Source organism: Eretmochelys imbricata, chromosome 8, assembly GCF_965152235.1.
Source record: "Eretmochelys imbricata isolate rEreImb1 chromosome 8, rEreImb1.hap1, whole genome shotgun sequence".
NCBI classification, from domain to species: domain Eukaryota; kingdom Metazoa; phylum Chordata; order Testudines; family Cheloniidae; genus Eretmochelys; species Eretmochelys imbricata.
The window spans coordinates 51,201,389-51,216,168 of record NC_135579.1 but is presented as its reverse complement, the minus strand read 5'-3'; the positions used below and the strand labels follow the sequence as shown (position 1 = coordinate 51,216,168).

At 50.5% G+C, this 14,780-nt stretch overlaps 1 protein-coding gene across 1 annotated transcript in view; it reads left to right on the top strand.

Moving 5' to 3' along the window:
• The window catches only part of SEC16B (SEC16 homolog B, endoplasmic reticulum export factor), a 36,521-nt gene extending 23,897 nt beyond the window's left edge, over positions 1–12,624 (top strand). The window contains exons 16-25 of the mRNA XM_077824900.1: positions 3,068–3,181; positions 4,390–4,459; positions 5,352–5,645; positions 7,088–7,155; positions 8,151–8,297; positions 8,871–8,981; positions 10,727–10,841; positions 10,968–11,044; positions 11,321–11,416; positions 12,550–12,624. Of these exons, the coding sequence (XP_077681026.1) occupies positions 3,068–3,181; positions 4,390–4,459; positions 5,352–5,645; positions 7,088–7,155; positions 8,151–8,297; positions 8,871–8,981; positions 10,727–10,841; positions 10,968–11,044; positions 11,321–11,416; positions 12,550–12,624 (1,167 nt within the window). The remainder of the gene's footprint in view (positions 1–3,067; positions 3,182–4,389; positions 4,460–5,351; positions 5,646–7,087; positions 7,156–8,150; positions 8,298–8,870; positions 8,982–10,726; positions 10,842–10,967; positions 11,045–11,320; positions 11,417–12,549) is intronic.
• Positions 12,625–14,780: the final 2,156 nt, after the last annotated feature.

Genomic DNA, 14,780 nt, shown 5'->3' with positions numbered 1-14,780 from the left:
TTGATATTTCCTCTTGAATGTATCATTCTGGGATAACATTTGCGTGGTATGATGCAAACTCAGGTGTGATAACTGATTCCGAGGATGTTTGTGTGTGTTCATAGGCAGCTACTTTGCTATTCACTATTAGAACTGGTCTGACTTGCATTAGAAGGAATATTCCACAAGAAATCATGATCTCACAACAGCTACAGGATCTGGGGTGTGTTACTGAAGTTGTCAGAGCTGGGTATTGTTGTTGTTGTTATTTTATGGTAGGATGTTGTAATTCTCACATCTATTTTAGTGATTAAAGTATGCAGAAGTCTTAATTTTAAACCAGAAAATGTCTTATTTTGTCATGTTTAGATGGTGTTAGAAAAACAAGCCAACCCCTTTGTCCCAAAAAAACAGAAGAATGAGCAGCAGCACCTGGCTTGTACATAGGGCTTTTCATCAGTGGAACTCAAAGCACTTGACAAAGGAGGGCAGTATCCTTGTACCCATTTCCCAGATGGGGGGACTGAAGCACATAGCAGGGAAGTAATGTGCTCAAGCCAGTGCCAGGGCTAGAATTCAAGTCTTTGGCATGCCGTTTCAGTGCTCAATCTACTAGACAACGTTGCCTCCCTGTTCATGGATGGAGCTCCAGTGATACAGGTGACTGCACCGATCCTTTTAGTAGCCAGCTGTCTCTTGTACCATTTGGCTCTATAGTACTGACAGTGGCACCTACCCATTCTGCAGCACGACCTTGTCATTGTCCTGGACATTATCCCATTCATCATTCTCTGAGTTCTGTTTCCTTCTAAAGCTCCATTGTGTGGAGCCCAGGAAACAATACAATCAAAACCTAATTCACCTGAGATGAAGCAAAAGAAATATTTTCTGGTCATTGCCACAATGCAGATTAAAGAGAGAGAGAAAAAAGACTTAGGTAATACACACCTGAGGCAGGTGCTGTGAAAATCCCTATCACACTAGCCCTAAAGTTGGAGTTACATAACGTTATAGCGCTTACTTGGATCCACCTGTTGTGGAAACCTATTTCCTCTAACAGCCTCTCAGATGGGCAGTTCTGCTGGGAATAACACTTCTCCTGCGAGACCGGGCTTTCAGATGAAAAACCAGCACAGTCATAGCACTTTCTTGTCTTTGATGTTACAGACTGTGTTACGAATTATGATCCACATTAGTATTTGATTAAGACTCCCCTTCCTTTGAAGCCAGGAACGATTTACAACCAAGTGTTGGTTCATTAATACTGGATCAAAGCACCTATTAGCTTTTGGATTAAAAATCCTCCCATTTAGGAATAATCACACTTCTAATTTCTTCTCTCTTGGTATTGGTTTAGAATAAACCCATGTCTGGATCTGACAAGATCTGACCATGCCCAGCTGGACAAACAACTTCTCCCATATGGTTCCATTTGCTCATGCACCAGGAATCTCTCCTCACTGGCTCTCCTGTTAATTATTGTCCCTAGTTGCAGGCTGTGAGTGTGTCTCTTGTCTGTAAACTCTTTGGGGTAGAGCATGTGTTTTACTCTATGTTCGTATGGTTTACTGCACAATCTACATCATCATTAATAATAACCCTTAACTAATGTCCTGGGCTAGTATCCCCTGGCCAATTAGCTGTCACTTGATCAAAGACAGTGGTGTTACTCTGGCTAGTGGTGAATTAGCCCGTCTCTTTGTCTGGCTAAAGTGTGTCTCTGTCACCTTCTATGGAACAGCCTTCATGAGTGTGTCAGTTACAGAGTCATGCTAAGAGTTCAGCCAGGTATCTAACAGCTCACAGCTTAGCAGAGCAGTGGTGTGGTCCAGCAGGAAGGGCCCTGGACAGGGAGTCAGGAGGCCTAGGTTCTAGTTCCAGTTTTGCCCTGACTTGCTGTATCTCCTTAGGTAGGTTCTTTCATTGCTATCTCCCCAATTGTAAAGTGGCAATAGTGTGATTTTTTTCCCCTTCCTTTGGCAAAGCTCCTTGCTTTGGGAGCTGAGCATCCTGTTACCGTGTGTGTTGTATGACCGTCAGAAAGAATGGTAAAAATCATAAAGCCCAAATACAACTTTCTGTGCCTGAAAAGGCTGATGGGTACGGATGTGTGCTACACATCCTGGCATATCTTTGGTACCCTAAAAAGAGAGAACAATGGCACGTGCCAAGTGACCCTGATTTTGCCCTTCTAAAGTTCTTGCAGTGCTTTACAAACAGGAGTGAATTCAGGCTCTGAACACTCCTGTGAGGTGAGTGTTATACGCATTGTACTGATACACAGCGAGAGATTTGCTCAGGTCACGCAGTGAGTTGGTGGCAGAGCTAGGGATGGAAGCCATGAAGCCTGACTCCCAGACTCTTGTTCTAGCCACTGTGAACACTCCCTCCACCTCCCACAGGAGTTATGTGGCTAGCGCCCAGGAGTGGAAGCCAGGAAATCTGGGATCTCTTCCTGGTCCTGCTGATGGATAACTGTGTGCCCCTGGGGAAGTCACACTGATCTCTTTGTGCCTCAGTTTGCCCACTTGGAAAATGAGGATAATGGTCCTGACCTAGCTCACGGGGGTGGTGTTTGTAAAGTCCTTTGAGATCCTCTGAGGGAAGGTGAGCTGTTTCTATAGCACCTAGCCCAACAGTTCTGGGCCCTCTGGATGTTACTGCAATAGAAATAATAAAGGTGCTGTATAAATGCCGGGTTTCAGAGTAACAGCCATGTTAGTCTGTATTCGCAAAAAGAAAAGGAGTATTTGTGGCACCTTAGAGACTAACCAATTTATTTGAGCATAAGCTTTCGTGAGCTACAGCTCAAAGTGAGCTGTAGCTCACGAAAGCTTATGCTCAAATAAATTGGTTAGTCTCTAAGGTGCCACAAGTACTCCTTTTCTTTTTGCGTATAAATGCCGAGTATTATTCTTATGTATTTATTATGAGGAAATGCTGAACTCATTGAGGTAACAGCTTTTCCAGGGTCCATATGCCTAGCAGCTATTAATTGCTATGACTCTCAATCTGTGCTCTCTGCATCTGAGAGGTTAAAAAGTTGAAGTATCTGTTCCCCACCACCTTCTCCCCCACCACTGCACAGCTTGCAGAGCAGCTGAAGCTCTCTGACCCATTGCTACTGGAAAGACCTGAGCAGGAGCAGAACCTGGAACCCAACTGGCTCATCCAGCTCCGAGCCCGAGCCCAGCAACGGGAGGTGAGAATGATGGGATTTGGAGTGGCTCTTTCCATCATGTTTCATGATTGCCACAGTCCTCTGGGGTGGGCAAAACAGGATGTGCTGTGCGACCAGTCTCTATGGTATGGTCAGTCTGCAGGGGCGTCTTTCTCCTGCATAGAAGTCCCAGGTAAGTGTTTAGAAAGGCACTAAGGTCCCAAGGGAATTTCTTACCTGGGTTCTGGAAGGCTTTTTCCTTCCCCTTCTTTCTTGGGAAGCACACTGTTGATACTATGGAGAGCTCCGTGATGGCTAGCATCACAGGCCCTCTCCTGTTGGACCTCAAGGTCTCCGTGGTAGTGGGAGGGAATGTATCGCCCAGAACTTGTGCCTAGCCCAGAGACTGCTACAAGTGAGCCCAAAAGCATTATGGTGGGTAAGAAGCACCTTTCCCTGTCTTGTTTTTAGGAAAGCGATTAGAAGATGAGAAGGTTGTTGTGCAAAGAGTTCCTCTTTGTGTGAGGATGTTGCAGGTGGTTTAATCTCCATATACTTAGAGACTTGTCTTTCTCTCCAGTTCCCGTACCCTGTGTATATGCTCCTGAGCAATTTAATTTCCCTTAACGTGTTCCCTTAAAATGTAGTGTCTGTCTCCATGTTTTGCCTCTTTTCCCCCTCCCTGTGGCTCCCCATCCTGTCCCCTCCAAAAAGGACAATGGTCATATTCTGATCTCATCTACCATGGTGGAAATTAGCAGTACCTCCACTAAAGTGAATCGGGCCCAATAACTGTCTTCTGAGCAGCTCCAGCCTTCCTACAGAGGTAGCCGTTAACAGTGTCCTTGTGCCTGGTTCACTCTCCTCTGCAGGATCCGAGTGATAGCTGTTGAGTTGAGTGGAGTTGTTCACTTGCCACAGCAGGAGAACAGAGCCACAGGATTCAGTATGCCTCCTTGCTCACCCTGTGCTTGGGATGAATGAGAAGCAGGCAGGGGCGGGTGGCTTGGTAGGGGTAAGTGTCTCCGACATTGCCTCTGGATCTGACTGGAAGCTGGAGAATGGAAGGAGCCGAAACAAGGCAGAGATTGCTATCCACGATGTGGCTGTGATCCACCAGGAGCCCACGTGGCTTTCACTCCGATGACAATTATGTCTTGATTACCGGTGCCTTGGAGACAATTCTTCTGGGCATCCTTCTTTCTAGTTTTCCCTTTCTTTTGTAACATTCACTTTTCAAATCCTTTCAGAAGGAAGGAGACCTCCCCGACTTAGCACCCACTCAGCCAGAGCTCTCCAGAGCCAGCGGATCCACAGCAGGTAAAGAAAGGAATGAACACATTGGCCCAGATCCTCAAATATATTTAGGCACCTAAATACCAAAGGAAGTTAGGTGTTTACATACCTTAGAGGATCTAGGCCGCTCTGGTTAGAGATAGATGGATTCTCAAAATGTGGAGCATGCCCAGATATATGGGAGACAAGTTGGAACAGACTGGAAACTGCCTCCTTGACCCTCTGTGTCGCTCTCCCAGGATAGCAAAGACTCCGAGTCTTGCTGGGAATCTCTCCAACATACTCTAGAAGTGGACTGTGCATCACCACCTCCCCACAAAGGGTGTTGGGTGGGGGGCCTCAGTCGAGCTCCAGGAGTGTGATCCTGTCTCTGCTTGGCCAGGGATCTACTGGGTTGGGTCTGGGTGCCCTGTGGATCAATGTCTTAGTGGTGACATCACCCAGCCCTGGCCTGCTGCACCTCCCCATGAAGCTGAGGGTGGAGATTAACCGCTGCAGGTAGGAAGTTGCGGAACTTTTGGCGAGTTTTGTTCTCTTCCCAGTGTGTAGGTAGGAGGGGAACAGGAGGCAATGGGACCCTCAGAATTTCTGAAGTCTTCCTCTTCTTCTCACCCTTCTCAGTTGTCTCTGCCTCCGTTATGGCCCCATTCTAAGGAGTTCTTGCACCTAGAGGCATATTGTCCCTCCTGTCTTTCACCACCACCCTCTCCCCACTAAGAAGGTAAAATCTCTCCTGTGTTGGTTGACCTGTACCCATGCCCACGCCTTAAACACTCTTATTCCTGTGGGGTCTTTTCTTGCTGTGTCTCTCAGGCCCACTTTCCATGTACAATGACACCGAAGGGAATTCTGTTACCCTGAATCATTCAATAAAGCGGTAAATATCCTGAGTAAATTCCTGGGATCTGTTTTCCAGACAGAGATCTCCGTCATGAGTTTGCGCATAAACCAGGCTACCAGCACAACCTACAGCACCAGCAGTATAACCCCTCTGCTTCTGAGAGGACAGGCCAGTACCAGCCAGGTCTACAGGAGAATGTGTCCTTCTCGCCTGGTGCATATTCCAGGGTGGATGGGTCAGAGCAGACCATAGCTTCTGTGCCACCTTATGCCATGCAAGAGAATCATCCTGCAGAGGTCAGCTTTGGGGCAAACCACTCTCTAGGAGGAATGTCAAATGACCATTCCCCACAGGCCTACCAGCCACCAGGTAAGCTTGCCTGAGCTGTGCTACAGGCCATCTGTGATGATTCCTGGGATGAGGGTTGGGAAAATGTGTTTGGTGGGGGAGACAGGTCACATATGTACTGGACAGTTCAGATGAGAGATGGAACTGGAGTGTTGGGCTCCTGACATTGGGAAGTTCAGGCACGGATCTCAGTGCTGGAGTTTCTCTCCATTCCAGGGAATAGGTGAGCCAGAGGTTGGTCTGAACCACCACTTCGTTCTGACTGGTTTTTCTACGAATGCTCCCGCACGTGCCTGTGGCGGTGGGTTTTCTTTCTGGAAGCGTGGCATGTCGGCAGAGAGTTCCCGTGTTTCCTCTCTGCTCAAATGTTTGTCTGCGTGAATGATGCTCACGGACAGCCTTTGCTTCACCTCGGTCCCATTTTAATAGGATCCCTGCTCTACCATTAGGGCAAACATGGTTTGCGTTTTAACCTGGTGCCTCCTGCGCACAGAGCATTTCACCCTGGATTTTCTGTCTCCGGACAGTGTCTTATCCAGCAGAGAGAAGACCAGTGCTCCAAGGGTATGTCTACACATGGAGCTGGGGGGTGATTCCCAGATCCAGGATACATCCTTGCGCTAGTTTGGCTCGAGCTAGCTCACTGAAAGTAGAGCATAGCCAGGGCAGTAGGAGCGGCGGGGGGGCTAGCCACCCCAAGTATGTAGTTGGCCAAGACATTAGCCCATCATCAGGGTGGCTAGCCTCTTCTGCTGCTCCTGCTGCCATGGCTACACGCTATTTTTAGCATGCTCCGTAGACGTACCCGAAGTGTCTGCAGCTCCTAGTGTGTAGTGTTGAGGGTGAGCAGGAAGCTGAAGCTCTGAGAGGCCCCACTTCTATGCTGCACAGTAGATGGAAGGATGCATCCAGGTTAGACCGGGTGAACTTCTGCCCTCCCCGACACCTGCCCAACCTCGTTGCCTTCATTCCTGGGCTGAGCGAGTCCTCTCCCTGCTCGGCACAAGCGCCAACAGTTCAAGGCCAATATCGAGCTGGCATTTGGGGGCACCAGGAAGAGGCGCTTGGCCCTGCGCCTTGGGGTTACTGAGGAGGCGTGTGAGAGAGTACAACGGATTGCCACAAAGGTGGTAGTTCTAATGCCGGAAGAGGGGACCAGCACCTAGCCCTGCCAACGCTCAGGGAAGGATGAACAGGGGGAGAAGCAGATTTTGGTGCCCAGCTGCGATGGACTCTGGTCGTCCATCTGCCTTCGCACAGAGTAACTGTGTGCGCCTAGATTGATTCGGCCTGTTCCTCCAATGGCAGCATCTTGCTGTTAAGCAGCCAGTTGCATCAGTACCTCGACACCGCACCAATGATTGCATTAAAACTGCCCCTGCTGGACCAGACAGGAGTTTCCCGTGAAGGGCATGTGCCTCCCAGGCTGAATCCTGAGTTGCATCATTCTCTCTGCTCTTTAGGGAGAGCTGTGAGGCTTCAAGGACGCTCCCGACCCTTTGGGGTTCAGAAGAACATTCTGGAACAGCAGGTGAGAACAAGGGGAGCCAGGTGCCGCGATGCACAGGATGTGGTCAGACAAACCCTGTTCTCCTCCCTGCCACCCAAGTGTGACCCCTCCACAACCTCTCCGCCCCAGCTGCCCATTAGCACTCACCCCATGGGCCTATTGGCCCGTGCTATCTACTGCCTCTTGCTGCCTGCCGCCCCCTCCCTGAACCTGGCTTCAGCTGCCAACATGGCCTTCTTCCCCCAGCTATGTCATGGCTCTGGCACCATAACCCTCCTCAAACCCTGGGGCTGAAGTACTTCTCAGCCATTAACCCCTAGGAGATAGCTTGTTTCCATAGGGCTGGTGCTGCACACTGGGTTCAACCCCTTGCTTTGATCACCCATGAGATGAGATTGGTGCTTTCAGTCTGATCCCTAACGTTTCTTTCACCGGTGGTGTTAATTGGAACTGAAGAGCAAGGCCCAGATTCTCTCCCCATGTCTTGGGCTGCTCATGTGACACAAGGTGCTGGCTTCTGCCTCTCACCAGCCAGCTGAGAATTCCCTAGTGCAGGGGAGCTGATGGAAAATATCCCTGTCCCCCAGAACCTTGGTGTAGGGGGCATGCTGCAGAGGTGGGGCAGTATATGCCTGCGTGACACCAGTTCATGACTGGCATATGCTTCCATAGGGACCTCAGCCAGCTGATATGAGACAGAGCAGCCCCTAAGCTCCTCCAACTTAAGTTGATGGGCTGGGGCTGGTACAGATGCACCGTGAGAATCAGGGAGGCATAACAAACTCCCTGACAGGATCCTCTCTCCTGCTCTGAGGTCTGCTTGGCTCAGGAGAGAATCTGGCCTCAGACCTTTCTGCAGGGCCTGGAATAAAAGGTATCGTAAAGGAGGCTGGGTCCTGTTGGGATGAATGCTGCTGCCTCTTGGAATGGCTGCCGGGTAGTTCTTTACAGCCCCACTCGCCCAGTTTCCCTTGCCCCTCTCTAATGGCACTGATGCCCTTTATCTCTGGTACCAGAGCGTGTTGAATGCCAGGGCCCGAACCATTTCAGAGAGCTCCACCATCTCCATGGAGGAGGATGCCTTGCAACCCCCAGAAGGCTCTGGCAAGGGAGTTGCCGTAGAGCAGCCGTCGAAGGAGGGGGCCGAGCGAGAGGAGGCAAAGGTGAGGGGGATACAGTGCTGCTTTCAAAGCCATGCCCCCAGCCTGATTTCCCTCTTACATCAGCAGGGCTGCAAGAGGGTTACTCCTGATCTACACCGCAGGGACAGCAGAATCAGGCCTCACATGCCCTCTTGTTTGGAGGCATCACCAACTTCTCACTCACCACCTGGCCAGCCTTTCACTGTATGGCTGGGAGTGCTGCAGTCAGTCCACCCGGGTAGAACGGGCTTCCTGCTGTCTCCAGGCTGATATGCTGAGCCCCTGCTCTTCTGTTCCCTCTAGCAATGGGGTGGGGGTGGTTCTGGGGTCCTCAGCCGTGCTCTCTGTCCTTGCCGCATGGTGAGGTAGGGATGGGTTTCCGTTCCTTTCCAGTCACCGCAGTGAGAAGGAGCTGAGTTGCCCCGAACCCTTTCTTTCACCCAAGAAAGCTGTGGGGGTTGGAAGGGATGAGGCTGGGTTCCACAATGACCGTCCCTCTCCACCCACCACCTCTGAGTTTTTGTGCGGTGGTGTCTTTAATATATTGCTGTTATTTAAACAACTTCAGCCCCAGTAAGAACCTGTGTTTCCTAGGGCTCAGGGTTTGGCTGGTTCAGCTGGTTTCGATCAAAGCCCTCCAAGGAGGTGACACCTTCCAGAGATGTGTCCGGCCCTGCCCCAGTCTCTGCTGCATTGGCGTCCCAGGTAACGAGAAAACTAGAGGGGGCTTTTTACGTTGCAGGGATTTCGGAGGAGCTCTCCTCCCCACCCTCAGACTGAAGAGGGGCCTTTCTCCTCTTACCTCCCACTCCCAGGACAGCAGGGGTGCTGATGGAGCCTTGTGCCAGGACTGGAAGAGCAGAGGTGGCCGTAGGTCAGGGATGTAGGACCGTGGCAGAGGGGTCTGAGTGTGTGAAGTTTGCACACTGCTTGCACTATTCCTCCCCGTCACCTCCCTGACTCTCCCTTTCGTGATCAAGTTCCCTTTTCCCAGTGTCCTCCCCGTTCTGGTGTAACCTCCCTGGCCCCCACACCGTGCACACCTCCATGCCAAGGCTGAATGGCCCAGAGCTCATTGCTGGGCAGAGGTAGGCCTGTGGCCCTTGCTGTGGCAGGGGATTAAGCCCTTGGTGCAAGCATGTTCTCAGACAGCTAACTGGTGCCAAACACGCTGTAAGGGGGAACATGGTGCATGGAGACACCCCAGTGGATAGACAGGCCAGAGGATAGTTAATGCTGGGTAGAGTTAAGTGAACAGGAATGATTGGTGAAATCCTGACCCTATTGAAGCCAATCGGAGTTTTGCCATTGACTTCAACGGAGCCAGAATTTCACCCCTTATCTTTATCTTCATCCATCCTCCACTAGTTTGTCTCTCCATCTCAAGGGCACCACCGCGCTGTCCCCACTGCCAGGGTTTTCACTACAACTGTGTGTCCTTTACATGCCACCGTACTTGGGGATTTATTTTTCAGTGGGACGGAAACTGATAACTTGAGGTCTCCATCCTGAATCAAATTCTCATTACTAGTAATTGTATATTTATAAAGTAACTTTGATCCAGAAGGCTCTCCAAGAACTCTGCAAACTCCGTGGGGGTCGCTTGGCCTCTGCTGAGGGAAAAAGCAGCAGCTGATAGCAGCAGATGGCAACACTTCCACAGTTTTTAGTAGCCGAAGTGAAGAATGACTTGCAGGAGAAATGGTAGGCAGGCAGAGTGCCGTTCCCCCAGATCCTGGCCACATTCTCCCATGGGTGTGAATGCATATATACGTGTACACGTCTCTGACAGTGGCCAGTACCGCATGGTTCAGAAGATGCAAGAAACCCTGCAGCAGACAGATGTGGGGTGACCTACCCCCCGTGAAGGTCTCAGCCTCATCTCTGGTGGTTAGAGATAAGTTTAAACCCTGAAGCATGAGGTTTTAGCTCCCTCCCAATATTCTTTTTGCGACCACTCTTTAAATAACCATGGGGCATCAGGAACTCATTGTTACTTCCCATCCCATAGATGGCACCTTCTGCCCCACAGTACCCCCTAGCATCACACCGGGGTGTTGGTTCCATTCTAATGCAGAGAGAAGTGTTCTGCTTATTGAGCTGTCTCCAGCAGACTGGGCTCTACCGTGCTTAGCTTATGAGCTTTGACAGGATCACGGGGCATCGAGGGCTAAAATGACGAGCAGTGGGGTTAACCTGTCCCCGTAGCAACTTCCCCGCAGCGTGAGATAGGGCTGATGCAGCCGCCTGCCTAGCCTCGTGTCTGAACTCCCTGGGTTTTGTATGATCAAATATAATGGAGTCTTTTGGCTTGGCCAGCCCAAAGCAGAGCATAATGAATCTGCACTTGGAACAAGCTGGTCTCTCAGGGCTAAGCACAGAGCTGCTCTTCCTTTCTTCCCTGAGAAGGTTTCTTCCCTCAGAATTGGTGTGTGTTTTTCTTTCATCAGGAGGAGGATGCACCAGCCCCATTTCCCCCTCCTCCAGCCACTGGAGCAAGTCCTTCATCATCTCACCCTCCTCGCCTGCTTCCGTCTTCCCGCGGCCCTTTCTCCAGAAGCCCAGGTAAATATAGGAGAGACCACGACCATTGTCCTTTTTTGGAAGCAGGCCCATGTTGTTGCTAAGGTTGTTTTGGTCACACGATCCCGGAATGAACCAAACGTTTTTGAAATCTCTTTCTCATTTCAGCAGCTATGAACGAAGCTAAAGGCTTGCAGGGCCCCGATGGCAGGGAATCAGCAGACTTTCCCGGAGCTGGAGGTCAGGTGAGGGACAAGGGCAGGCTCTGTGAGTGTGGGGTGATTCTTGTTCTTTCTGTTTCTTGTTTTGGTGGGAGGATCTTTAGTGTGCGGGAGGGAACAGGAAGGGGGAGATAGGTCAGATGGCTCCTTTGTTTGTGGTTTGCTGTGGCTGAGGAAACCGGGAGCATCTTCTGCCAGCCCTGTCCATCTCCCCCACCCTGTGACCTAGAACATTCCTTTCACTTCTCTGAACCCCAAAGCAGGCACCAGCTGTTATTTTCCCTCTGTTTCCTCTTTCAGGATGACTCACATGGCCCTCTCTCTGGCCCTGGTGGTCTCCTTTTTGCCCATAGCGGAGGGCAGATCCCACTCTTCGATCCTGCTCAGGTTCCTCAGGTATGGAGGCTCCTCCTGGCTTATAACCACACATGGCATCTTGGCTGGTGGGCACGCCACACAGGCGCTTCCTGACTTAGGGGGGATGCTCAGATCCTCGCAAAGGTAAAGGCAGACCCATCTAGTTTCTGACGGGAGAGGCATGGATGCTCCCTTTTGCCTGTCTCCCTGCCAGCAGAGAGAGAGCATGGCTAATGCCTCCAGAGATGTGGGAGAGATGTCCTTGTAGCCCTCTCAGTTGCAGACTTTGGGCCAGCTTCTCTGCTATTGTCGAGATCCACCGTACACAGTGGGGGTGTGGGGCGGGGGCATCAGGGAGTTGGCGACAGTCCCCTGATTCTCTGCCCGGCCTCAGCCTTGGTCTGGATTAGAGAAGGGACCATCTGGCAACTGAAGACAAGTGATTTGGCTGTGCCTTCTCCTTCTCTGCTGGGGGAATGGAGGAGCAGGAGCATGAGCACATTCTGCTCAATTGACTGCCTAATTTCCAGAGAGCCTAGTCCGGAGAGCCTAGGGGGTGCTGCAGACCAAGACTAAGGGTGTGTCTACATTGCAAAAAATACACTGTGGCAGCAAGTCTCAGAGCCCAGGTCAGCTGACTTGGACTTGCAATATGGGACTAAAAATAGCAGTGTAGACATTCCCGCTTGGGCTGGAGCCTGGGCTCTGAAACCCAGCAAGGAGCTTGGAGCCTGGGCTCCAGCCTGAGCCTGAATGTCTACACTGCTATTTTTAGCCCCAGGAGCCCGAATCAGTTGACCTGGGGTACTGAGGTACGGTGAGAATGCTGTGAGGCCAAGGGACACCCAGTACTGGAGTAGGAAGGGTCAGCAGGCCAGGAGCTGCCTGTGGGGTCAGGGCTGGAATAGCAGGCTGGGTTTGAACTGTTTTGGCAGAGCTCCTTGGGGAAAGCTTGCAGAGACCCTGCCGGCACTATGTTTGCTCCTGTCACTGCCTATCCCTCATGCTCATGAGCATTCGCTCCAGACAAACAGAACTGGGCCTGCCCCAACCTTCTCTGACTCGCTGACCAGAGAAGCTCTTATCTTGCTTGCCAAAATATTGTGGGCTGCTTCCATTTTTGGTCAGCCCCACAACTGGCCTGTTACTTAGAGTATTTCTATCCTTCACAGCTCTCCACGGCTGCATCCCTTGGACTCAGCCAACCCAAGCGGCTCTCACAGCGGCACTACCCAACACAGCCATGACAAGGAAACCCTGGACTGTCTACCGTGTCTCCTGTGGAGCAGAGGCTGCAAGAGTCCTTGCCACAGGGACAGAAACAGACCATTCATTTGTACTCAGCCCCTGCCCTTCCTCTGTTCCTTTTCCTATTTCCCCTTGGGATGCTGCCAATACACCTCTCCTTGCAAAGGGCATCAATGTGAAGGGTGAGGAGAGGTGGATTTGCTCCTTTCTGAGTCTGGCATCCATCGTTTGGCCAAGTGTCCAGTCAGCGATGATTGGCTAGTGGAAGGAGGTTTCAGGGAAGTTCCTGTAAGGGGAAAGGTACATCCAGGCTGGATTTCAGAAGAAACGTCCTATCAGTGATGTCTCCTAGCCTGGGGAATTCTTCCCAAGAACCATACTGGAGTCCTCATCTCTTCACTCACTGGAGTCTGGAATGGCCAAAGCACTGGTGTATATATTGCAGGGAACAATCCCACAGTGGCCAGGGGCAGGACCCAGGGAATGGCTCTAAACTGCAGATCTCTTCCATCTCTGATTTCCATCATACATGTAATAGCAATGGTAACATGAGAAAATGTATGGCCATTTGACTGGCTGCCATGCAGGGCATCAGGTGCATATTGCATGTTTGCTCCCAGGCTGGGGAGAGCCAGGAGTGCTGTGAAGACAGTAAATGCAGCTCTGGATGGGAGCAAGCTCATGGCATTCAAATGCCTCCTCAGGCCAACTGGAGGAGTAGGGTTAGTTGTCTCTGGAGGGAGCAGCATCCAGCCAAGAGGGCCATTGGTCACAACATAAAGCCAGTGGAGACTGAGAGTGCATCCTCCCCACAAAACATCTGCCATGGGAATGGTTGAGGAGGGATTCAGGGCTAGCCAGAGATTGCAGTGCCTTCACATTTGTATAAGATTCCTGACGATAAAGGACATATTTGTATGGTCTCTAATAGCACCTACGCTGCCTTTGTATTTAATGTTTTTGGAAATAAAGTCAAAATACTTTTACTGCCCTGCTCCCTGGTCTTCTTCCTGTTAGCCAAACTCAACACAGATCAAACATATGCTATCGCTTAGGCCTGACCCAGCCCTGCTCCTCTTGCCCAGTCAAGTTCGAGGGAGGTGAGAGCTCTAGGCATGGGGCTCTGAGATTGACCTCTGGAGGGGATGAACCTGAATTAAGTGGCTGGTTGTAATGGAAACCTGTTTTAAAGAATAAAAATATTGTGGTCCAAATTCTTCATTGGTGAAACTCCATTGACTTCAGTGAAGTTATCCCCAGGATGAATTTGGCCCAATACCTATATTTATACACAGTCTCTGTCACTCTGTGCTGTGGGATATTGCTTTATAAGGACTTCTTACTGCAAATGCCTCTTTTAGCATGTGTTGCTGTAAAGAGATGCTGTCCCAATGAGGGTAAGCATATCATGGATTAGCTCCATGTTTCCTAACTGTGCTTTGTGACCCCCAGGTGCAGGGAGGGGTGGATGGGAGCACAGAGGGGGTTCAGGAAGCATGGGGGAAGTCACACAAAACATGTACAAACTCTCAGTTCCCTGCCAGTTCCTCAGTACACAGCTATAGTGCTGTACCCTGAGATCTGCAGCTAGCGGGTCAGTGTAAACTAGTGCAGGGTGTGACTGTCTCTGGAAGTTATTAGACCTTCTGTCAATAAAAGTGTATTAGGAAGATAACAATTGTCATCTAGTCCGATATACTGTGTTGGACAGTTCCCAGTACCAAATAGTTCTGAACAAGATGCAACAAAGGCCACAGTAAATAATTATTGAATGACCTGCCTATTGGAGAAGTTCCTTCCTGTCCCCCAAGGGCTGGATTCTGCTCTTAAGCATGAGGGGTTCTATTTCTTTATCCTAGTGAATGTAACTGTGGTGTTCTGATTATCCCTATAAACCTCCAATCCCTGCTTGAGTCCTGCTAATCGTATCCTGTGGCAATGAGTGCCACAGGCTAATGATGTTCTGTATATAATAAAAATGTGTCTCCTATGGCCTTGCATGAAGAGTAGTCTGAACAGGGTTATGGGGTCTGGGTAGGGCACTGCCCTCATCTCCTCCCACTGAACTCAGTGGCGCTGTCTACAATTCTGTCCCACATCCTTGTGAGGGGGCGTTGACCAGGGCTGGCGATCCTAAGTTTCTTCTGCTCACTGG